The 26,075-nt window shown below is 48.6% G+C and overlaps 1 protein-coding gene across 1 annotated transcript in view; it reads left to right on the plus strand.

Annotated features, from left to right (window-relative positions):
* The window catches only part of dnah9 (dynein, axonemal, heavy chain 9), a 779,494-nt gene that overhangs the window by 241,041 nt on the left and 512,378 nt on the right, over nt 1–26,075 (plus strand). Inside the window, exons 29-31 of the mRNA XM_072483125.1 lie at nt 725–882; nt 4,864–5,002; nt 9,096–9,383. Coding sequence (XP_072339226.1) covers nt 725–882; nt 4,864–5,002; nt 9,096–9,383 — 585 coding nt within the window. The remainder of the gene's footprint in view (nt 1–724; nt 883–4,863; nt 5,003–9,095; nt 9,384–26,075) is intronic.

The raw sequence follows: 26,075 nt of genomic DNA on the forward strand, positions 1-26,075 counted from the left end.
CATTGCTTTTTCTGTTTGTACCCTCTTGACACTGACAGTTATAGATTGGACCCTGCCCAATGCCTGTTTAAATTCACATTGTCTAAGGGCATGTCTTATACAGCCAGCTCCATGGTCTGCTCATCAACTTGACTTGAACATTTATCACCAATCTTTCACCATCACTGAACTCAATATCCTGGAATTCCCAGCGGAACTGAATTGTTGACGTCCCATTGTCACACTGACTGCACCATGAATTTGACTACTGCAGTTTATGGATTTTCAGGGTTGGAAGTGACCGGAAATACAAGAACCACCACTTTGGTATACTGTTGTTGTTATAGTACATTACAGCCCCAAGATGTTGGGCTACTCATTGTTGTTGATTTTATAAAAATCTACGATGTAGAGTTGCTACTGTTTCATGAAGATGCTGTAGTGATCAATGGTTCAATTTGTCTGTGTTTGTTTATGTGAGTCTGTTTAGTATGAATGCTCACTGTGCTTGATGTGTTAAGCCTGGGTGTGGACTCAGAGGAAAGTAAACAAAGCTGCAGAAAGATCTGTAAGCCTAAGCTACAAGCATGGGGAAGGCATTTTAAGGCACTGTAAATTAAGTTCCTGCATGCATAGAAACCAGTGTCATCTCTGCATGGATCTGAGATACAAAATTTCAACAATGATCTTGTAACAACCAAAATTTAAAGGATTTGACACATAAGTGCCATTCATGTTTCCATAGGTGAAATCCATTCAGGATGCAATCCGAGACAAAAAGAAACGCTTCAACTTCATGGGTGAAGAGATCAATCTGACTCTGTCTGTTGGGATCTTTATCACAATGAACCCTGGCTATGCAGGACGTACAGAACTACCTGAGAACCTGAAAGCCCTGTTCAGGTAAGTGCACATGTTCAGCAGTTCACAGCAGAGTCTGCTGGAGTGGCAAGTCCATTATCATTGTTTTGGAATAATTAACAAAACTGGGAGTGTCCCAGGTTATCTGCCGCAGTGTGGAATTGAGTATGGCACAAATCCATATATTAGACAGCTGACACATGGATACACAGTTGAGGTAACAGGCATTTAAAAATAATTAAAGAAGCTTACATTAGTTAGGCCACAGCGAGGGTATTGCGTGCAGTTCTGGAATCCACATTATAGGAGGGATGTGATGGCACTGGAAAGGGTACAAAGGAGATTTGCCAGTATGTTGTCTGGGCTGGAGAGTTTTAGTTGTGAAGAGAGATTGCATAGACTGGGGTTGTATTCCTCACAGCAGAGGGGATCACGATTGAGATGTATAAAATTGTGAGAGGTATAGATAGAGTAGATATGATGAAACTTTTCCCATTGGTGGAGGATATCGATGGATGGCGGGCATAGATTTGAGGTAAGGGTCAGAAGGATAGGGGATGTGAGTAAAAGCTTTTTCACCCAGAGGGTGGTTGGAGACTGGAACTCACTGCCTGAAAGAGTGACAGAGACTCAGTAACATTTAATAAGTATTTAGATGTGCACCTGCAATGCCAAGACATACAAGGCAATGGGCCAAGTGCTGGAAATGGGATCAGAATACTTAGGTGGTTGTTTCTGACCGAAGCACGCAATGGGCAAAAGGGCCTTTTCTGTGCTGTAGATCTCTATGACTTACAGCAAGATGCTTGTAACATAGACAAATGCATAAGTTCTCCTCCTGCTCCAGTTCTTTACTCGAAGGCAGGTCCGACCCAGAGTCCACAACCTGATGGTGGGCAAGGTGACAAGCCTAGAATCCATCCTTCCTGGAATGGGAACTGAACCCTGTGCTGTTGGCACCAATCTGATCCACACTAGCCTTCCAGCCAACTACGCCCACCAAAGAGTCTGAGTTGCTGTGGCAACATGCAGTTTTACATTCATGTTGTCATCTGAAGCTGTGGATAGTGATGATGGACCACTGGATCCCTGGCAGATGGTCGGCTCCAATTTTCTTCCCATCACTTGGCTGATCAGGAATCTCTCCCATTTTTATTACCTGTCATTGGTGTGTGTTGGAAGGATTTGCAGATTGATACTTAACCTGTTTGTCCACATTAACACTGCATCATCCTTGGAGTGGGACTTGAACCCACAATGTCTGGCTCAGAGGCAGGGATGCTAGTCTCTGAATTATATCAGTCCTGAATAAGGAAATTGATTTCCAAGCATTTTGCTGACAAAGTACTCCACGACACAGAAAAACAGCTCAGTTTACCTTTCCCTCAGCTTTTCCATGAGCAAGTGCCTGCCCTATCGAGGGAAATTCAAAAGCAACTGAACCCAGGATCATCTTATGTGTTACCTCTCTTCATGTCCATTTTAAGGATTTGGAAATATTTGTCAGAATAATCAATGTTATATTCAGCCACAATTTGCAATGAGATGCTAACTTTAAAAAATAATTTTCAGGGGATTTATAATTGGCTTTTCTGAATAGAAATTAATCACCACTTAAATGCTATAAAATGTGGCAGCAGATCATTATAAACAGCTATTTTTTAATAGGGCCACGTTTCTGAAGAGTTTAGACGGCAAAGCCATCACACAAATGTCCCGAAGAGTAGACTGCAGTATTCAAACTCCTCCAAGAGCTTTACATCCAGGCTCAATTTGAACCTTCCGCTGAATGGATAAATATTTCTCTCAAGTCAGTGATGATGTCACATCACATTTTGCGGGATTTCAAAATAATACTGTAGAGGGAAAATTAATACAACGATTCCACTACAGTATACTCACCCTTATGCTTACTAGAGACCAGAGTTACGAACATGGCCCTTATTACAGCTGTAGCATCAAATTCTGATGTTCAAAGTTGTACGTCAGAGAGCCCTGATTCAAAGACTACACAGACAATTATACCATTCAGTTCTATTACAAAAAATTAGCATATGCCAATCTAAAGAATACACTTGTTTAGGAATTATCTGCATCCATTCACAACTAATAATTAGGATAACAGAATGTATAACATATGAGTATAATTATCCAATCACAATTTGGGCACATATACTTAATTATAATATCAGCAAGCACTTATTTGTCTCTACTTATCTAATAATGTCTCGACACAAGTAACTTAAAAATATGCCTGACCAGTACCATACTCCTTTCTGTTGTCCTGTGTTTTAGTGAACATGCATGATCTGCAGCTGCATAATTATCAATATAATTTTTGTGTGTGAGATGTGTGACTACAACCTTTCTGTAATTAATGTTCTGAGATTCCTTAAATTACATCAGTCGACAGTCTGAGCTGAAACAACTGGTTTTCACCACTAGTTTCTCGGTCTTTGAGACTTTAGCAGCTAGCGAGTGGCTTGCATGATTTTAGCTATATGATTTTTAACCCTTTCAATACAGAAAAGTCTTCAAAATTGAAATTCTTGGATAATTATAACTTTTTAAAATTCATTCCTGGGATGTGGATGCCACTGGCAAGGTCAGCATTGTGCTTGAGAAGATGTGGCATACTGCCTTTTAAGCTATTGTATTCCATGTGATGTCAATACATCCGCAATGCTAACGGTTTTGCTCTAACTGAGTTGCATGCTCAGCCATTTCGGAGTCGGCCACATTGCTTTGGGTCTGGAGTCACATGTCAGCCAGACCGGGTAAAGATGGCGGATTATCTTCCCTGAAGGTTAATAGTGAGCCAAATGAATTTTATCACCATCTGATGGTTTCTTGGCTAGCTTTTCATTCCCGCTTAATTAATTATTGGATTTTGAATTCCCCCAGCTGCCGATGGTGGGATTTGAACTTGTCTCCAAAGCTGGGCCTTTGGATTCCTATTGCAGGAACATTCTGCTAGCATTTTCTGAATGAAGGAGAATAAGGATTGGAGGAGTACTAAAGATTCTTTAAACTTGACATGGGCAGCACGGAGGTGCAGTGATTAGCACTGCTGCCTCATGATGCCGACGACCCGGTTTCAATCCCGCCCCCTGGTCACTGTCGGTGTGGAGTGTGCACATTCTCCCCGTGTCAGCGTGGGTCTTACCCCCACAACCCAAAATATATGCAGCGTAGGTGGATTGGCCATGTTAAATTGCCCCATAATTGGAAAATCTTTTTAAAAAGAAATACAGATCCATCTTCAACTCATGGAGTGGGATTCACCGCAATTGGCGAATTGGCCCGACGTCAGCGCCAAGAACGGCGTGAACCACTCCGGCATCGGGCGAACCGGAAGTTGCAGAATTCTCTGTACTTCCGGGGGTGAGACCGGTGGCGGAGGGGTTGGCGCCATGCCAGACGGTGCCGAAGGGACTGCGTGAGTTAGCGCATGCGCAGAACCGCCGGCGTGGTTTAGCGCATGCGCAGACCGACTGGCGTATTCTGGTGCATGCGCAGGGGGATGTCTTCTCCGTACCGGCCATGGCGGAGTCCTACAGGGGCTGGCGCGGAAGGAAAGAGTCCCCCCACGGCACAGGCCCGCCCGCAGATCGGTGGGTCCTGATCACGGGCCAGGCCACTGTGGGGGCCCTACCCCCGGGGCCGGATCCCCCGCGCCCCCCCGAGGATCGCGCCAGCCAGCCTACCAGCCAGGTCCCGCCATGCGGGACCATGTCCAATCCACGCCGGCGGGACTGGCCAGAAACTGACGGCCAATCGGGGCCTGGTGAATTGCCGGGGGGTGCGCTGACAACGGCCCCCGACCGGCGTGGCGTGATTCCCGCCCCCGCCCGAAAACCTGGCGGGGGGTCGGAGAATCCTGCCCCTGACGTTTTGAAGCATGATAGGCTTGTTACCACCTCAATTTGTCAGCAACTTGAAACACTCTAATTGGTGGTGAGTTTCTGTCTTCACCGCGTTTTGATTAATAGAGGGTGATTATATCCACTGACTGTTTTACAGACCCTGTGCTATGGTGGTACCTGACTTTGAGCTGATCTGTGAAATTATGTTGGTCGCAGAAGGGTTCATTGACGCAAGGTTATTAGCCAGGAAGTTCATCACCCTGTATCAGCTTTGTAAAGAGCTACTTTCGAAACAGGTGAGATGAAGTGCATCAGGCAGAATTACACAACAGGAAACACTTTGGCTGTTTTAATGCATGCTATTTTTTTGAAGGGTTCGCGAATATTTACAGTGTGCTTCAATGTACTGTCCTTCGCTTATGGATGTGAAGTGTGGTTTGAATGCTTTCATTGGTGGAAGGAAGATACATTTTCGGAACATGTACCTCGCATCTCGTTGGTAATCACAAGACAACAAATTAAATCACGGCAGCAGGATTTCACTTGTCCTCATGCTGAGGAGTCTGGTCACAGCAGTGCCATGGTGGGTAGGGTTCTGGTAAAGAGGACAGATTGGAGCTCCCCCATGATTATACACCTTGAGAATAGGACAATACAAGATACACACCCCCACTGAGTCACAGTAACCAGCTGATTTGGTGGATTTCCTTTGATACTTGGCATTCCACACTATTTAGCATCTCTCTAGAAACCCACTTTTCATTTTCCATTGGCTTTGTTTGTTTGGAGGCAATTTCGCTCACCCACAGTTACTGCAGAAAGCTTTCAAGATTTGTCACATAAAGCAGATGGATAATATAAGCTCTAAATTAAATCTGGGTCTCAAATAGTCATTGAATATCCTTCTCAAAGTTTATTTCAAGGCAGCATAACTTATTGAACCCATAGGAGCTTCTTAATAGGAACATTTATTGTTTGAAGCTTTATCTTTACATAAGCATAATTAAAGTAAGCATGCAAATCTTTAGGGCCAGACACATGTCCTGACATTGCACACAGCCAAGTCATTAGCACATCACTGCCATGTAAATGTTGCAGTTAATTGGTTTGAAGGAGTCAGGATCATCTTTACGCATGCTGTGCGCCAGAGCTAAACCCCTCATAATGACAAGAATTTTCACATCGTAATGATCTCCTTCAAAACAAAATCAATAAGCAATTTAAAAGAAGCTTGCAAGCATCCATTCTGATGGAATCATCTTAGAGATTCATCTGTAGCAAATGGGAGTTTGTGCCAATTGTACAAATGAGTGTTTAGCCTGACCATATAGTCCTCAACCCTGTTTTAATAACAAGACCGTGACTGACTCCTCACTCAAAGCCATAAGGTGCAGGGCCACCAAAAGTTTTACTCCAATCAAACCAGATATTGATTCCCCCGCTCGTGCCCCCACCCACTCACCCACACACCTAAGGAATCAATGAACGTACTTATTCATTTATCTTTATTGATTTTAGTTACACTGAAGTAGTACCACTTAAAAAAAAAATCCTGAAAGCAAATGTAAAACTTTATTGATGAAATCAACAATTCCGAAGTCAAGCTCAGTGTTAAGTGCAATAGTATTACTGTGGAGAAAGAATTTCCATGCACTCATGAAAGGAGTGTATAAACTGAAAGCCTATAAATTCTTCATCACAATCATGGCAGACTCCTGGGGTGAAATTACGTGATGTCAGTACCAAATTCATTAATGAATTTGCGGGGGCTGGAAGTTTGCCAATGGCAGGGCTTCCCGTCCCACCATCCAAAGAGTCGGCGGGGAACAGATCCCGCCGACACTTCCTGCCCTGCAGCCACTTCAGGCTCCAGTGAGCGTTAATTAGCTACAAGCCTGTCCTCCCCCCCCACCCCCCACCCCCACTCGGGAGAGGTCCTACCTTAGGCTACTTAAAGACATCACAAATGAGTTACTGAAGGGATGGCAGCAGATTTTGTAGGAGTTGTAGGGGATAGAAGTGGGACTGCGTGCAATCCCCAAAGCTCAAGTCCCCAGGCTGCAGAAAAAGCTTTTGGGGTCGCAGGGCAGGGAAAGTATGGGAGGCCTGGGGTGGAGACGAGGGGCGGTGGATAGTGGGGAACTGTGACGTCGGGAAAGCACAGGAGGAGGAGGGAGGTCCAATGGCGACTGAATCTGTGGTCAAAAGGGGACTTCTGATGGAGGCACCACCCGCTCCATGCACTTCTCGCATTGGGCCTAAAAATTGTTATTTTTGAGTTCCATACATACCCAGGAAATCCTCCCGCCAGCCTATAAATTGAGGCTGGCTGGGAAGCGGCCTTTAAGTGGTCAGTATTCGGCCACCTAATGGCCTCAATTGGGGCAAGGGTTGGCTGCCTGTTCAAAGCCTCACTGCCGCAGTATAAAATTACTGAGAGGTCAGCATAGGTGGGAACCCCCCGGGAAATGCCTTTAGATATATGCAGGTGAGGGCTTTTGTGAGGCGACAGGTGAGGGAATTCCCCTTGCTCCCGGCACAAGAAGTTCAAGATAGGGTGATCTCGGGTGTATGGGTCGGGGAGGGCAAGGTGTTGGAAATACACCAGGAGTTGAAAGAAGAGGGGGAAGCGCTGGTAGAAGAGTTGAAGGGTAAATGGGAGGAGGAGCTGGGGGAGGAGATCGAGGAAGGTCTGTGGGCTGATGCCCTAGGTAGGGTTAATTCCTCCTCCTCGTGTGCCAGGCTCAGCCTGATACAATTTAAGGTGGTCCACAGAGCGCACTTGACGGGGGCGAGGCTGAGTAGGTTCTTTGGGGTAGAGGACAGATGTGGAAGGTGCTCAGGGAGCCCGGCGAACCATGTCCATATGTTTTGGTCATGCCCGGCACTGGAGGGGTTCTGGAGAGGAGTGGCGGGAGCAATATCTCAGGTGGTGAAAGTCCGGGGCAAGCCAAGCTGGGGGCTAGCAATATTTGGAGTAGTGGACGAACCGGGAGTGCAGGAGGCGAAAGAGGCCGGCATTCTGGCCTTTGCGTCCCTAGTAGCCCGGTGAAGGATCTTGCTAATGTGGAAGGAGGCGAAGCCCCCCAGCCTGGAGGCCTGGATAAATGATATGGCTGGGTTCATAAAGTTGGAGAGGATTAAGTTCGCCTTGAGAGGGTCTGCGCAGAGGTTCTACAGGCGGTGGCAACCGTTCCTAGACTATCTCGCGGAGCGTTAGAGGAAGGTCGGTCAGCAGCAGCAGCAACCTTGGGGGGGGGGGGGAACGTCCTGGGAGGGGGGGGTGAGGGGGGCGGGGGGGGAAAGGGGGGACTGCCTGGGAGGGTGGGTGAGCAAGAGATAACATGAAGGGTTGGGGAAACTGGCACGTACGGGTGAGGGCCAGTGTACAAAGCTGTGTAAATATATCATTTTGCCATGTATATATCTTGCTCTGCGCGATTTCTCGTTTTTTTTTGTTACGGGGGGCGGTTATTGTTTGTAAGGGAGAAAAATTGTGTTAAAAAACTTTAATGAATATATTTTTTTTAAAAAGGATAGGTGGGAACCCTGCGGGAGGCCCATTTGTGCTGTTTCATCCTCACCTTCTACATACACACCTGTTGGCAGTGGGGGAGGGGGCATGGAATTCAGGCCACAGAATTAATCTATCTGTTGTGGTAATAAATCATTAACCCATTTAAGATAAAGACTTCAAATAAATTGGTGAATCCCTTTGCAGAATAATGGACCAAGATATTTCTTACAAACAATTATCCATGTACATGTCTGCTCTCCCTCCGGTAACTATTTTGTGATGTCTTTAAATAGTCTGTTCTTATAGAATCATAGAATTGTTCCAGCCTTAAATGTCCCGGCGAACTTTCAACTGATTGAAATGTTTTGAACTAACCTCTGGATCAGATTGGAAGCTTGTCACCAACTTAGATATTACTATTGCTATCAACAAACAGTCTTTTGCAGAACTTGCTATCCAGCACGACAATAGTTACCGTGGACAGCACAGTGTCACAGTAGTTAGCACTGCTGCCTCACAGCTCCAGGGACCCTGGTTCAATTCCGGCCTCAGGTGTGAAGTTTGCACTTTCTCCTCGTGCCTGCGTAGGTTTCCTCCGGGTGCTCCGGTTTCCTCCCAGTCCAAAAATGTGCAGATTAGGTGGATTGGCCACACTAAATTGCCCCTTAATGTCCAAAGGTTAGGTGGGTTTACAGGGATAGAGTGGAAGTGCGGGCTTAAGTAGGGTGCTCTGTCAAGGGCCGATGTAGACTTGATGGGCTGAATGGCCTCCTGCTGCACTGTTGATTCTATGATTTACATGTGCCTTTGGAAACCGATGAATGTTTTGACGAAAGTGTGCGTTGTTCAGCTCAGTAATTGTTCTTTGTCAGGATCACTATGACTGGGGTCTTCGCGCAATCAAATCTGTACTGGTTGTAGCTGGTTCACTGAAGAGAGGTGACCCAGGCCGTCCTGAGGACCAAGTTCTGATGCGGGCCCTTCGAGACTTCAACATTCCAAAGATTGTTACCGATGACATGCCGATTTTCATGGGCCTGATCAGTGATCTCTTCCCAGCGTTGGATGTTCCCAGGAAGAGAGATCTTCAGTTTGAAGGCCATGTGAAGCAGTCTATCGTGGACCTTAAACTGCAGGCTGAGGACAATTTTATCTTGAAAGTAAGTTACAGATTGCTTGGATTCTATGTTCTGTCCTTCACATTATTTTGTCATCATTTTCAGCTAAAATTAGAGCTTGAAAATTTATTAATCAGTGAGGCATGGATGATTTTGTGAGTTAGAATTATTTTGCCGTGCTTTGAAAGTCGGTTATATTGATAGAATACTGACATTTCTGGCTATGAAGATCCTGTATGTGTAATATATGTTTTGATTTTTATATCCATGTATAAAAATGATGAAAAATACTGTCAGCCTCATCTAATTAGTAGTGCAACTTCATATATTGTCTATCTACTCCTGAACATCCTAACTCCCAGGTGAGGTAGAAATTTGCTGAGGATGTGACAAATGTTACAGTGGGAAATGCATCTGTTCCCATCTTGACTACCAAGTAGGAACACCCCATGCAGCCAGCTTGCAGGATAAGGCTTCTCTTTATCTGTCCCAGCAATATGCCCCAGCGACAAATCTCAGGAGAGCATTTTGTCGTGGACCACACCAATTTTCCTAGTTCACATGTTAGTTTAGTTTATCATCTTTTCATGTGCCTCCATTGATGAGTGCTGAATTAAGGAGGTGGTTTTGTGCTAAGCGTAAATGGAGGCCAAGGTGGTGAGAGAGAAAACTGTTGAATAGCAGAGTGAATCAGTAAAGCAGGAGTTGATGGGATGGTGTCAACTGTTTTATGCTCCATTCAGGACAAAGCACCCCGCTGGATTGCTTTTTTAAAAAAGATATTTATTCAAATTTTCCAACAGATTTTCAACAAACCACCGCCCCCCCCCCAACAAAAATGGAAGAAACACGAACACAGCAATCAAAAATTATACAAAAATTAGACATTGGGTTTCCCCCATATACAATAACCCCCCATATGACATTCAAAAGCACCAATAGGGAAGCCCCCCCCCCACCCACACAAACTCACCTCCCGCCCCCACCCCCTCCCCTGGGTTGCTGCTGCTGCTGACCGACCTCAAACCCCAAACAATGCCAACCCCCAGCTCGGCTTGACCTGGACTTTCACCACCTTGGACATAGTCCTCGCAAAACCCCTCCAAAACCCATCCAGTGCCGGGCACGACCAGAACATATGGACGTGATTCGCCGGGCTTCCCGAGCACCTCCCACATCTGTCCTCCACCCCAAAGAACCTACTCAACCTTGCCCCTGTCCTATGCGCTCTGTGAGTAACTTTGAACTGTATTAGGAATTAACCCTACTCAGGGCATCAGCCCACAGACCCTCATCTATCTCCTCCCCAAGCTCCTCCTCCCACTTGCCCTTTAACTCCTCCACCGAGGCCTCCTCCTCTTCTTTCAGGTCCTGGTAAATCACCGAAACCTTGCCTTCTCCAACACATACACCCAAAATCCCCTGTGCTGGGAGCAGCGGGAATTCCCCCACATGCTGCCTCACAAACGCACTCATTTGCATGTACCTGAAAGCATTTCCCGGGGGTTACCCAAACTTCTCCTCGCAAACGTCCCATCTATGAACAGGTCCCCCATTCTTCTAATCCCTGCCCGATGCCAGCTCCGAAACCCCCCATCCATCCTTCCCGGGGCGAACCGATGGTTCTCCCGAATCGGGGACCAAACCGAGGCTCCCACCTCGCCACTGTGTCGCCTCCACTGCCCCCAGATCTTCAATGTCGCCGCCACCACCGGACTTGTGGTGTACCTTGTCGGCGAGAGCGGCAGCGGTGCCGTTGGCAGCAGCCTCAGGCTCGTGCCCACACAGGACGCCATCTCTAACCTCTTCCACGCCACCCCCTCTCCCTCCATTACCCACTTACGGATCATCGCCACATTGGCTGCCCAATAATAACCGCACAAATTCGGCAGCGCCAGCCCCCCGCCCCTGTCCCTGCTACGCTCCAGAAATGTTCTATTCACCCTCGTGGTCTTATTCGCCCACACGAACCCCATGATGCTCCTAACTACCCGTTTGAAAAAGGCCTTGGGGATCATAATGGGAAGGCACTGGAACACAAAGAGAAACCTCGGGAGGACCGTCATCCTGACCGACTGCACCCTACCCGCTAGTGAGAGTGGCAGCATATCCCATCTTTTAAAATCCTCCTCCATCTGCTTCACCAACCGCGTCAAATTGAGCTTGTGCAGGGCCCCCAACTCCTAGCTACTTGGATCCCTAGGTACCGAAAGCTCCTTTCCGCCCTCTTCAATGGTAGGTCGTCTATCCCCCTTCCCTCGTCCCCTGAATGCACCACAAAGAGCTCACTTTTCCCTACGTTGAGTTTATACCCCGAAAAGTCCCCAAACTCCCTTAGGATCCGCATGACCTCCGTCATCCCCTCCACTGGATCTGCCACATACAGCAACAGGTCATCAGCATACAACAACACCGGTGTTCCTCTCTTCCCCCCAGCCCCCCCCCCCCCGACCAGTCCCCTCCATTTCCTGGTCTCCCTCAGTGCCATGGCCAAAGGCTCAATTGCCAGTGCAAACAACAAGGGGGACAGGGGGCACCCCTGCCTCGTCCCCCGGTACAGCCGAAAGTACTCCGACCTCCGTCGATTCGTAGCCACACTCGCCATCGGGGCTCTATATAGCAGCCTGACCCAGCTGATGAACCCATCCCCGAACCCAAACCTCCGCCGTACTTCCCAAAGATACTCCCACTCCACCAGGTCAAAGGCCTTCTCCGCGTCCATAGCTGCCACTACCTCCGCTTCCCCCTCCACCGGGGGCATCATAATTACATTGAGGGGCCTCCGCACATTTATGTTTAATTGCCTACCCATCACAAATCCCGTCTGGTCCTCATGAATCACCCCCGGGAAACAGTCCTCAATTCTCGTAGCCAGCACCTTTGCCAGCAACTTAGCATCAACATTGAGGAGCGAGATCGGTCTATACGACCCATATTGCAATGGATCCTTGTCCCGCTTCAAGATCAAAGAGATCAGCGCCCTAGACATTGTCGGGGGCAAGGCCCACCCCTCCCTCGCCTTATTGAAAGTCCTCACTAGCAACGGGCCCAGCAGGTCCACATATTTCCTGTAGAATTCAACCGGGAACCCATCCGGCCCCGGGGCCTTCCCCGCCTGCATGCTCCCCAATCCTTCAACCAGCTCCTCCAGCCCAATCACCGCCCCCAAACCAGCCACCTCCTCCACCACCCTCGGGAACCTCAGCTGATCTAAGAATCGTCACATCCCCTCCTCGCCGCTGGGGGCTCAGACCTGTACAGATCCCCATAGAAGTCCCTAATACCTTGTTTATTCTCACCGCACTCCGCACCGTATTCCCCCCGCTATTCTTAACTCCACCTACCTCCCTCTCTGCCTCCCTCTTACGAAGCTGGTGTGCCAGAATCCGACTCGCCTTCTCCCCATACTCATACGTTGCCCCCTGCGCTTTCTTCCACTGTGCCTCTGCTTTCCCCGTGGTCAACAGGTCGAACTCCGTCTGAAGGTTCCGTCGCTCCCTGAGTAGCCCCTCCTCGGGGGTGTCTGCATACCTCCTGTCCACCCTTAGGATCTCCCCCACCAACCTCTCCCTCTCCCTCCCCTCTCTCTTCTCCCTGTGGGCCCGAATGGAGATTAGCTCTCCCCTAACCACCGCCTTCAGCGCCTCCCAGACTACCCCCACCTGCACCTCCCCATTGTCGTTGGCCTCCAAATATCTTTCAATGCACCCCACACCCTCCCGCACACCTCCTCATCCTCCAATAGTCCCACATAAAGGCGCCACAGCGGGCACTGGTCCCTCTCCTCCCCCAACTCCAGCTCCACCCAATGCGGGGCGTGGTTTGAGATGGCTATGGCCGAATGTTCCGTTCCCTCCACTTTCGGGATCATCCCAATTCGGGGCATATACGTTCACCAGTACCACCCGCACCCCCTGCAACCTACCGCTCACCATCACATATCGACCTCCATTATCCACTACAATATTCATTGCCTCAAACGACACCCACTTCCCCACCAGTATTGCAACCCCTCTGTTCTTTGCATCCAGCCCTGAATGGAATACCTGCCCTACCCATCCCTTTCTCAGCCCAACCTGATCTGCCACCTTTAAATGTGTCTCCTGAAGCATAACCACGTCTGCCTTCAGTCCCTTTAAGTGCGCGAACACCCGGGCCCTCTTGACCGGCCCGTTCAGGCCCCTCACGTTCCAAGTTATCAGCCGGATTGGGGGGCTACTCGCCCACCCCCCCTCCCCCCTGCCGACTAGCCATCTCCTTTTCTAGGCCAGCCACATGCCCGCGCCTCCCGCACCCTCCAGTCCCCCAGGCGGCGGACCCCTACCCCGACCACCTCTCCTACTTCCAGCTCCCCTTTGGCCAATGCAGCAGCAACCCAGTTCCCCTCCCCTTCCCTCCCCCCCGCTAGATCCGCATCTAGCCATTTTGCTCCCCCCATGACACTCCCGTTAGTCAGCTGACTCCTGCTGACCCCGGCCTCTCCCGCCATTCCATTGATCCCCAAACCCTCCCCTTGACAGTCAGTGTGCGCTCCTCTCCAGCACCGCCCTTCCCCCCCGGCCCCACCTCCGTCCTTCCCTAGCGCGGGAAAAAAAACCGCGCTTTCCTGAGCCTGCCCCGCCCCCTTTGGTGCAGCTCCTTTTTGCGGCCTTGCCCCAACTCCCCATCCCTGGGTTTCCACTCCCCCTCTTCCTTCGTGGGGGTCTGCCCCTCCAACACCGACACCCAGACTCTCCCACATCAAATCCATTCACCCATCCCCACCCAGCACTCAAACCAAAAGAACATTCCCCAAACGTAATGAACACAGTGAACACAGTAAACATCCCCCCATGACAAACCCTCAATTTGAGTCCAGCTTTTCAGTCCGTATAAAGCTCCATGCCTCATCGGGCGTTTCAAAATAGTGGTGCCGATCTTGGAACGTGACCCACAATCGCGCTGGCTGCAGCATCCCGAACTTCACCCCCTTCCGCTGGAGCACCGCCTTAGCCCGGTTGAAACCAGCTCTCCTCTTAGCCACCTCCGCACTCCAGTCCTGGTAAATTCGGATCTCCTATTCTCCCACCTGCTGCTCCGCTCTTTTTTGGCCCATCTCAGGACACACTCTCTGTCCATAAAGCGGTGGAATCTCACCACTACAGCCCTTGGCGGCTCGTTGGCTTTGGGTCTCCTTGTCAGGACCCGATGAGCCCCATCTAGCTCCAGGGGCCACGGGAAAGCTCCCGTGCCCATCAGCGAATTGAGCATCGTGCTCACATATGCCACTGCATCGTGCCCCTCCACTCCTTCAGGGAGACCCAGAATCCAAAGATTCTTCCTCCTCGACCTATTCTCCAGGTCCTCAAATTTTTCCGCCCACCTCTTGTGCAGCGCCTCGTGCGCCTCCACCTTTACCGCCAGGCCGAAGATCTCATCCACGTTCTCCGAGGCTTTTTGCTGCACCTCCCGGATCGCCGTCTCTTGGGCCTTCTGGGTCTCCACAAACTTCTCAATCGCCGCCTTCATTGGCGCCAGCATTTCTGTCTTCAGCCCCTCAAAGCAGCATTTAAGAAACTCCTGCTGCTCCTGCGACCACTGCGCCCACGCTGCTTGTTCTCCACCCGTCGCCATCTTGCTTTTCCTCCCTCGCACTTTTCGCTGCCTCAAGATCACTTTTTCCACTGCTCCACTCCTGGTCCAATCCATATAATGTCGGGAGGACCTTGCTGTCACCTACCCACACTGGAAGCCGTCGAACAATTGCCGTTGGGGCCCCTCTGGAGAGCCCAAAAGTCCGTTCCCGGCGGGAGCTGCCGAACGTGCGACCTACCTAGGCATAGCCGCAACCGGAAGTCTCCCGCTTGATTGCTACCCATTCTTCAATCATTCACTCCGCCCACCGCCAGTGAACAGCAGTGTGCACTATCTGCAGGATACACTGCAGCAACCCACCAATATTCCTTCGACAGCACCTCCAAAACCTACGACCACTACCATCTAGAAGGACAAGAGCAGCAGATGCCTGGGAACCCCCCCACCTGGAAATTCCCCTCCAAGTCACTCACCATCCTGACATGGAAATATGTAATTGTTCCTTCATTGTCGCTGGGTGAAAATTCTGGAATTCCCTCCCTAAGAGCACTGTGGGTATCCCAACACCAGATGGACTGCAGCGGTTCAAGAATGCAGCCCATCACCACCTTCTCGAGGGAATTAGAGATGGGCAATAAATGCTGGCCTAACTATCGACAGTCACATCCCATAAATGAATAAAAACATTACCCATTTGTCAGGGACAACAAAAATGGGACAACAGATACCCCTGCAGTGAGTTTTACAGTTATCTCAGTTGGGTATTGATTGGACAATTCCCGTACTCAGGGAAAACGGTGTGCATTTAAAGCATGTAATCTGACCTAATAATAATCTTCATTAGTGTCTCAAGTAGGCTTACGTTAACACTGTAATGAAGTTACTGTGAAAATTGCCAGCTGTGGTTCGGTTGTTAGCACTCCCACCTCTGAATAAGAAGGTTGTGGCTCCTTCACTAAGGAACAGGATGATTCAGACATTCTACTTAAAGAGGCGGGAGTGTGAAATAATAGATCAATAAGCATAGTGAGGGAGGAAGTACTGGACGGACTGGTATCCTTGAAGGTGGATACATTACCATGGCCAGATGGATTGTATCCAAGGCTTTTGCAGGTAGCCAGGGAGGAAATAATAGATGCTCTGGGGATCATCTTCCAATCCTCACTATATACAGGTGAGGTACCCGAGGATTGGAGATCTAAAAACATTGTACCATTATTTAAAAAGGGTGTAACTGATAGGCCAGAAAACTGACTTCTGTGGTGGGCAAATTATTGGAAACAGTTCTGAAAGACAGGATAAGCTGTTGGTTAGAAAGGCACAGATTGATCAGGGTTAGTCAGCACGGTTTTGTTCAGGGAAGATCGTGCCTTACTAACTTAATAGAATTTTTTGAGGAAGTAGCAAGGAGGATTGATGAGGGTAGTGCAGTGGGTATTGTTTACCTGGATTTCAGAAAGTCATTTGATAAGGTCCCACTGTTCAGAAAAGTGAGATCTCATGGGATACAGGGGAAGGTGGCAGGTTGGATCCAAAATTGACTCAATGACAGGAAAGACAGGGTATTGGTCGATGGATGTTTTTGCGAATGGAAAACAGTTTCCAGTGGTGTTCCACAGGGCTCAGTGTTGGGAGCCTTGCTGCTTGTTGTATATATTAACAATTTAGACTTAAATGTGGGGGCATGATTGGGAAATTGGCAGATGACACAAGAATTGGTTATGTAGTTGATAGTGAACAGGATAGCCGTTGACTCCAGAATGAAATCAATGGTTTGGTTGAATGGGGAGAGAAGTGGCAAAAGGAATTCAATCCACAAAAGTGTGAGGTAATGTGTTTGGGGAGGGCAAACAAAGCAAGGGAATACTCAATAAACAGAGAGCTTTTAAGAGGGGTTGAGGAAGTGAGACACCTTGGAGTGCATGTCCACAGGTCCTTGAAGGTGGAGGGACAGGCGAATGAGCAGGTGAAAAAGCATATGGAATGCTTTCCTTTATTGGTTGGGGTATTGAATACCAAAAGCAGGGATGGAATGAAGGAACTGTATAAAATGCTGGTTGGGACACAGCTTGAATTTTGTGTACCGTTCTGGTCACCACATTACAGGAAGAACACATTGCTTTGGAGAGAGTGCAAAGGACATTTACAAGAATGTTGCCAGGGCTGGAAAATTGCACCCAAATAGTCAGATATTGGTAGATAAAATCAGGCAGGACCGACTCAGTTAATGGTAGGGAGTTGGGGAGAGTTACAGAACAAAGAGATTTAGGGGTACAGGTTCATAGCTCCTTGAAGGTGGAGTCGCAGGTGGACAGGGTGGTGAAGAAGGAATTCAGCATGCTCGGTTTTATTGGTCAGAATACTAAATACAGGAGTTGGGACGTCTTGTTGAAGTTGTACAAGACATTGGTAAGACCACACATGGAATACTGTGTGCAGTTCTGGTCACCCTATTATCGGAAGGATATTGTTAAACTAGAAAGAGTGCCGAATAGATTTACAAAGGTGCTACCAGGATGTGATGATCTGAGTTATAAGGAGAGGCTGGATAGGCTGGGACTTTTTTCCCTGGAGCGTAGGAGGCTTAGGGTGATCTTATAGAGGTCTATAAAATAATGAGGAGCATAGATAAGGTAGATAATCTACATCTTTTCCCAAAGGTAGCGGAGTCTAGAACTGGAGGGCATAGGTTTAAGGTGAGAGGGGAGAGATACAAAAGAGACCAGAGGGGAAATTATTTCACTCAGAGGGTGGTGAGCATCTGGAAAGGGCTGCCAGAGGCAGTGGTAGAGGCTGGTACAATCTTTTCCTCTAAAAAGCAGTTAGACAGTTACATGGTCAGGGTATAGAGAGATATGGGCCAAACGCGGGTAAGTGGGACTAGCTTAGTGATAGAAATGGGGCGGCATGGTCATTCTGAGCCGAAGGGCCTGTTTCCATGCTATAAACATCTTTAGTGGAGGCTAAGGGGTGACCGACCGAGCTTAGGTGGCCCTGTCTGCCCTGTCAAAGGATGTAAAAGATGCTGTGTCATTGAAGGAGAGGAGTTACTCCTTGTCAATATTTACCCAGTCAACATCACAATAAACAAATGCTCTGACCATTATTATTAAACAGCTGTTTGTGGAGGCTGCAGTGTGCAGATTGGCTGTTGTGTTTCCTACATTTCAATAGTAACTAATAATCATGAAAGCTCTTCATTTTCAGTTTTTGTTGGTGTTTCTTGGGCACTCTTGCCAGTTGCAAATCGTTCCCAATAAATTCTCACTTGAAAGTCACCCAAATATATAATCCTTGCACAATTTCTCAAAATTCCATTATCCTTATGAGCTCACAATGAGTATGTTAACAGAAAGGGATCATTGTTCAAATGAAGTTCAATGCAAGTGTAAGGATCTACATCCCACCTTTCAACCACGCGTTTTGCAGGCACCTAGCCCCAATATTTACTTGAACAGTTCCTGCCCTTGATAACATTCCCATGTTCTGCCCAATTGTAAGTGATGACAATGTGTACTGACACCTTTGAAGATGGGAAGGGAGCATCTTCATGTAAGGAGAGATGACCCCTTTTCCACCTTCTCTACCTCTTCCTCGGAACATTGGCCAGGCCACCGTGGGGGCACCCCCAGGGGCCAGATCGCCCCGCGCCCCCCCCCCCACAGGACCCCGGAGCCCCGCCCGCGCCGCCAGTCCCGCTGGTAAGCTAGCTGGTTTGATTCACGCCGGCGGGACTGGCATGACAGCAGTGGTTCTTCAGCCCATCGCGGGCCGGAGAATCGCCAGGAGGGGCCTGCTGACTGGCGTGGCGCGATTCCCGCCCCCGCCGCATTTTCAGTGCCGGAGAATTCGGCGGCCGGCGGGGGCGGGATTCACGCCGCCCCCCGGCAACTCTCCGACCCGGCGGGGGGTCGGAGAATCCCGCCCATTATGTCAGCAAGATGTTCTGCACCCTTATGGTCAAACTCGTGTTTTCTCTTCACCAGTCTCCTGCTTTTACACCTCTCACACTCTGCATCCTGAATGCCTTCTATTGCTTTCATTATTGATCCATTTGCCTCCTGCAAGTGTACAATTTCTGCTTCTTAACCATATTGTGGGCGAAATTCTCCTACCCACCCCGCCACATTTCTGCGCCGACCTGCCGGCGGAATGCTCCGTTACACCGGCCGGTCAATGGGGTTTCCCATTGTGGGGCAGCCCCACGCCGTCGGGAAACCCCCGGGCGCCAGCAAAACGGAGACTCCCGCCGGCGGAGAATGACACCCCTTGATCCTGACCATGACAGACTAACAATCGTTCTGAGAACTTTAAACAAGGAATTCCTCTTGCTTCTGTTATCAGGATGTGGGCCTGTCATCACCTTTTCTGGGCAACTTTGGGTGGATGTTTAAGCAAAAGGGTTTTGCCAGCCCACCTAGATCCTCAAAACAAATTTAGCAAAATATCAGTGGCGGCATCAGAATGTTTGAAATAAACATCTTTGCTAATAATGAAGAGGAGGATTTCAGCCATAAGTGTTGATGTGTTATTGTCTCCGGGGGGTAATTTTAGTGAGTGAGTGAGCAGGCAATTTGGTTCAGTTTTTTCTCTCCTGAATGTTTTGAGGAACAGCCAAGTGGGAAATGCATTGGAAAACTCTCTTCCACCGGTTCTCTGGCCTCTGCCATTGCATACGGATTTTATGTCTTGAGGTGATGGTGGACGCTGAATATGTATGCCCATATTTGGACAGTAGCATCTTTTATTAATAGAGCACCTTTAACGCAGAAGCACAATCAAACAATGGTGCCAAGTGAAAAGGAGAGTTATCATGATGGATGATCAAAAGCATAGTCAAAGAGGCAGGCAGGAGAAAGGGAGTGATTTTGGGAGGGAATTCTCGAGTGTGAGGACTGGGCTGCTGAGGACGTTGCTGCCAATGGTACCAGCAGAGGGAGGGTTAAACTATTAGAGGCCAGAGTGGGAAGAACAAAATATGCTGAGGGTGCTGTGCAGCCACAAGACTCTTCAGAGAAAGGGAGGGTGAGGCCAAGAAGGGAATTAAAAAGATGGGGGAAAATTCTTGATCACTGGGGAATTAGGAGCCAGCGTTAAGTCTGCAAGGACAAGAGAGATGGGTGAGTAGGACTTGATTTGGGTTCCTCAAATGGTAATTTAATTACATTAATACATCATCTGATATATTTCCCTTCACTAATGGCTTTATAATGCTGGATGTCAGGAATATCTTTCACACCTGGAATTCGGCATTGTTAAGGTGGTCGATAGGGATTCAAAAATTGAAGGGTTGAGTAAACAGTGATTGATTGCACTATGCAAATGAGGAGTTCTGAAATGAATTATTTTTTAAAATAGAATTCTTTCCCTGCAGCCTGGACTGTTCGGAAAACCCCAGTGATTATCTATTCCGAAAAAGGGGCTGTTCCTTGCACCAGTTTGCAGATCAACACTGTCCAACGTCAACCCCATTTTATACAAAGCATACCCTTCATAAGTGGTGAAATGTTGAAAGGAACCTAGTTCGTCGCAGAGATATCAACATTTCAAAAAATGAAAAGAAAATTAATCCTGGAACAGTGGCAGAGTGGTTATGTCAGTAGACTGGTGATCTAGGGGTTTGGACTAAAACACCAGAGGCATTAGTATGGCAGCCGAGGAATTTAAGTTCAATGAATAGAATAGAATCACAGAATAGTTACAGCACAGAAGTAGGCCATTCGGCCTGTTGTGTACATACTGGGCCTATGCAGGAGCAACCAAGCTCGTCCCACTTCCACGTAAGCCTGCAAATCTTTCTCGGCGAATAACTATCCAATACGCCAGTTTAGATCAGTTGGCTGGTCAGCTGGTTTGTGATGCAGAGTGAGGTCATCAGCGCGGGTTCAATTCCCGTACCGTCATTCATGAAGGCCCCACCTTCTCAACTTTGCCTCTCCCCTGAGGTGTGGTCATTCTCAGATTAAATCGCCAACAGTCAGCGCTCCCTCTCAAAGGGCAAAGCAGCGTGTGATCATCTGGGACTCTGGTGACTTTGCCCATTTGAAAACCATGAGTGAATCTGCCACAACCAAATACTAAGGCGGTGCATTCCAGATCCCAAACTTGCTGTCACTTTGGTTCTTTGGCCTTTCACCGTAAATTGGTGTCCTCTCATCTGAGTCGACCCTTTAACCAATGGAAACAGTTTCAGACTGCCTGCTCTTTCCAGACCCCATTTGATTTCAAGCATCTCTGCCAAATTACTTTCAACCTTCTCTGTTCTAAGGAGCACAGTCCCAGCTTCTCCAATCTATCCTCGTAGTTGATGGTGGCACGGTAGCCCAATGGTTAGCACTGTTGCTTCACAGCTCCAGGGCCCGGGTTCGATTCCCGGCTTGGATCACTGTCTGTGCAGAGTCTGCACGTTCTTCCTTTGCTTGTGTGAGTTTCCTCCGGGTGTTCCGGTTTCCTCTCGCAAGTGCCGAAAGACTTGCTTTGAGGTGTTTTAGACATTCTGAATTCTCTCTCAGTGTACCCGGACAGGCGCTAGAGTGTGGAGGCTGAGGAATTTTCACAATCACTTCATTGCAGTGTTAATGTAAGACTACTTGTGACAAAAACATTTTTAGAGTACCCAATTCATTTTTCCAATTGAGGGGCAATTTAGCATGGCCAATCCACCGAGCTTGAACATTTTTGGGTTGTGGGGGCAAAACCCACGCAAACACGGGGAGAATGTGCAAACTCCACATGGACAGTGACCCAGAGCCGGGATCGAACCTGAGACCTCAGTGCTGTGAGGCCGCAGTGCTAACCCACTGCGCCACCGTGCTGCTACTTGTGACAATTTTAAAGATTATTATGATGCTCCTCACTGCTGAGAACAATGCCTGTAAGTCAATTCTGCAATACTCCAGTTGAAGCTGAACAAGTCTTTTGTGGAAGTTCACCATTACCTCCTGGGCTTTTGTCCTCTATGTCTCTTAGTAACCACACTCGCAACTTGCTCTGCCACCTTTAAAAAAAAAAATGTTTATTCAAAAGCTTCAACAATTTTCAACCAAACACTCCAGAAAGAAAGAAAAACAAAATTGTACGTAGGAAATCAAACAAAGAAACATTAACCCCATTTAACAAATAAGTACAAAAGTGGGGGAAACACCCCCTTTTAACCAAAACATAAACAAACCCCCCCCCCCCTCCCGATACCCCAAATAGAGCTATCCCCCAGCTAGGCTTGACCCGGGTGTTCACAACTTTGGACATAGCCCTCGCAAAGCCCCTCCAGAACCCCTCCAGCTCCGGGCACGTCCAGAACATATGGGCGTGATTTGCTGGGCACCCCGAACATCTCACACATCTGTCCTCCACCCCAAAAAACCTACGCATCCTCGCCCCTGTCATATGCGCCCTATGTACTACTTTAAACTGTATTAGACTGAGCCTGGCGCAAGAGGAGGAGGAATTGACCCTGCTCAGGGTATCAGCCCACAGACCCTCATCCAGCTCCTCCCCAAGCTCCTCCTCCCACTTCAACTCGTCCACCGAGGCCTTCTCCGCTTCCTGCAGCTCCTGATAAATCGCCAAGACCTTGCTTTCTCCAACCCACACACCCAAAATCACCCTATCCTGAATCCTTCATGCTGGAAGTAGTGGAAATTCCCTCACCTGCCGTCTCACAAACGCCCTCACTTGCATATATCTAAAAGCATTTCCGGGAGGCAACCCAAATTTCTCCTCCAGCGCCCCTAGGCTAGCAAGAGTCCGTCTATGAATAGGTCCCCCATCCTTTTAATTCCTGCCCGATGCCAACTTAGGAACCCCCCATCCACCCTGCCCGGCACAAACCTATGATTATCCCGTATCGGGGACCAAATTGAGGCCCCCACTTCACCCCTATGTCGCCTCCACTGCCCCCAGATCTTCAATGTCGCTGCCACCACCGGACTCGTGGTGTACCGCGTCGGTGGTAGCGGCAGTGGTGCCGTCACCAGCGCCCCCAAGCTAGTACCCACACAAGACGCCGCCTCTAGCCTCTTCCACGCCGCCCCCTCTCCCTCCATTACCCATTTACGGATCATCGCCACATTAGCTGCCCAACAATAACCACACAGATTCGGCAGCGCCAGCCCGCCCCTGTCCCGACTGCACTCCAGAAACACCCTCTTCACCCTCGGGGTCTTGCTCGCCCATACAAACCCCATAATACACCTGCTTACACCTTTGAAAAAAGCCTTGGGGATTAGGATGGGCAGGCACTGGAACACGAACAAGAACCTCGGGAGAGCAGACAGGAACTTGCAGAGGTAGATTGGGGGAGACTGTTGGCAGGCAAAGGGATGGCTGGTAAATGGGAGGCTTTTAAAAATGTGTTAACCAGGGTGCAGGGTAAACACATTCCCTTTAGAGTGAAGGGCAAGGCTGGTAGAAGTAGGGAACCCTGGATGACTCGAGATTTTGAGACTCTGGTCAAAAAGAAGAAGGAGGCATATGACGTACATAAGCAACTGGGATCAAGTGGATCCCTTGAAGAGTATAGAGATTGTCGAAATAGAGTTAAGAGGGAAATCAGGAGGGCAAAAAGGGGACATGAAATTGCTTTGGCAAATAATGCAAGGGAGAATCCAAAGAGATTCTACAGATACATAAAGGGGAAAAGAGTAACTAGGGACAGAGTAGGGCCTCTTAAGGATCAACAAGGACATCTATGTGCAGAGCCACAAGAGTTGGGTGAGATCCTGAATGAATATTTCTCATCGGTATTCACGGTGGAGAAAGGCATGGATGTTAGGAAACTAAGGGAAATAAATAGTGATGTCTTGAGAAGTGTGCATATTACAGAGGAGGAGGTGCTGGACGTCTTAAAGCGCATCAAGGTAGATAAATCCCCGGGACCTGATGAAATGTATCCCAGGATGTTGTGGGAGGCTAGGGAGGAAATTGCGGGTCCCCTAACAGAGATATTTGAATCATCGGCAGCCACAGGTGAGGTGCCTGAAGATTGGAGAGTGGCGAATGTTGTGCCCTTGTTTAAGAAGGGCAGCAGGGAAAAGCCTGGGAACTACAGACCGGTGAGCCTAACGTCTGTAGTAGGTAAGTTGCTAGACGGTATTCTGAGAGACAGGATCTACAAGCATTTAGAGAGGCAAGGACTGATTTGGGGCAGTCAGCATGGCTTTGTGCGTGGAAAATCATGTCTCACAAATTTGATTGAGTTTTTTGAGGGGGTGACCAAGAAGGTAGATGAGGGCAGTGCAGTAGACGTTGTCTACATGGACTTTAGCAAAGCCTTTGACAAGGTACCGCATGGTAGGTTGTTGCAGAAGGTTAAAGCTCACGGGATCCAGGGTGAGGTTGCCAATTTGATTCAAAATTGGCTGGACGACAGAAGGCAGAGGGTGGTTGTAGAGGGTTGTTTTTCAAACTGGAGGCCTGTGACCAGTGGTGTGCCTCAGGGATCGGTGCTGGGTCCACTGTTATTTGTGATTTATATTAATGATTTGGATGAGAATTTAGGAGGCATGGTTAGTAAGTTTGCAGATGACACCAAGATTGGTGGCACAGTGGATAGTGAAGAAGGTTATCTAGGATTGCAACGGGATCTTGATCAATTAGGCCAGTGGGCCGACGAATGGCAGATGGAGTTTAATTTAGATAAATGTGAGGTGATGCATTTTGGCAGATCGAATCAGGCCAGGACCTACTCAGTTAATGGTATGGCGTTGGGGAGAGTTATAGAACAAAGAGATCTAGGAGTACAGGTTCATAGCTCCTTGAAGGTGGAGTCGCAGGTGGACAGGGTGGTGAAGAAGGCATTCGGCATGCTTGGTTTCATTGGTCAGAACATTGAATACAGGAGTTGGGACGTCTTGTTGAAGTTGTACAAGACATTGGTACGGCCACACTTGGAATACTGTGTGCAGTTCTGGTCACCCTATTAAAGAAAGGATATTATTAAACTGGAAAGAGTGCAGAAAAGATTTACTAGGATGTTGCCGGGACTTGATGGTTTGTGTTATAAGGAGAGGCTGGATAGACTGGGACTTTTTTCCCTGGAGCGTAGGAGGCTTAGGGGTGATCTTATAGAGGTCTATAAAATAATGAGGGGCATAGATAAGGTAGATAGTCAACATCTTTTCCCAAAGGTAGGGGAGTCTAAAACTAGAGGGCATAGGTTTAAGGTGAGAGGGGAGAGATTCAGAAGGGCCCAGAGGGGCAATTTCTTCACTCAGAGGGTAGTGAGTGTCTGAAATGGGCTGCCAGAGGTAGTAGTAGAGGCGGGTACAATTGTGTCTTTTAAAAAACATTTAGATAGTTACATGGGTAAGATGGGTATAGAGGGTTATGGGCCAAGTGCGGGCAACTGGGACTAGCTTAATGGTAAAAACTGGGCGGCATGGACTGGTTGGGCCGAAGGGCCTGTTTCCATGCTGTAAACTTCTATGATTCTATGATTCTATCTTGATCGACTGCACCCTACCTGCCAGGGAAAGTGGCAACACATCCCACCTCCTAAAGTCTTCCTCCATCTGGTCCACCAACCGTGTCAAATTAAGCTTATGCAGGACCCCCCAGCTCCTAGCTACCTGGATACCCAGGTATCGAAAGCTCCTCTCCGCCCTCTTCAACGGCAGTTCCTCTAGCCCCCTTTCCTGCCCCCCCCCCCCATGCACTACAAAGAGCTCACTCTTCCCCACGTTGAGCTTGTAGCCCGAGAAGTCCCCAAACTTCCCAAGGATCCGCATAACCTCCACTGGATCTGCAATATATAACAGGTCAGCAGCATACAACGACACCCAGTGTTCCTCCCCTCCACGGACCAACCCCCTCCAGTTCCTAGACAGTTAATGCCATGGCCAGCGGCTCAATTGCCAGCGCGAACAGCAAAGGGGCCAGGGGACACCCCAGTCTCGTCCCCCGGTACAATCTGAAATATTACGAACTCCGCTGGGTCGTAGAGACGCTCGCCACCGGGTACCTGTACAACAACGTGACCCACCCTATGAACCCTTCCCCGAATCCAAACCTGCTAAGCTTCCCATAAGTACTCCCACTCCACCCGATTAAAGGCCTTCTCCGCGTCCATAGCCACCACCACCTCCGCTTCCCCCCCCCCACCGAGGGCATCATAATCATAATTAACTGCCTGCCCTTCACGAACCCCGTCTGGTCTTCATG

Source organism: Scyliorhinus torazame, chromosome 18 (genome assembly GCF_047496885.1).
Source record: "Scyliorhinus torazame isolate Kashiwa2021f chromosome 18, sScyTor2.1, whole genome shotgun sequence".
In the NCBI taxonomy this organism is placed as follows: Eukaryota; Metazoa; Chordata; class Chondrichthyes; order Carcharhiniformes; family Scyliorhinidae; genus Scyliorhinus; species Scyliorhinus torazame.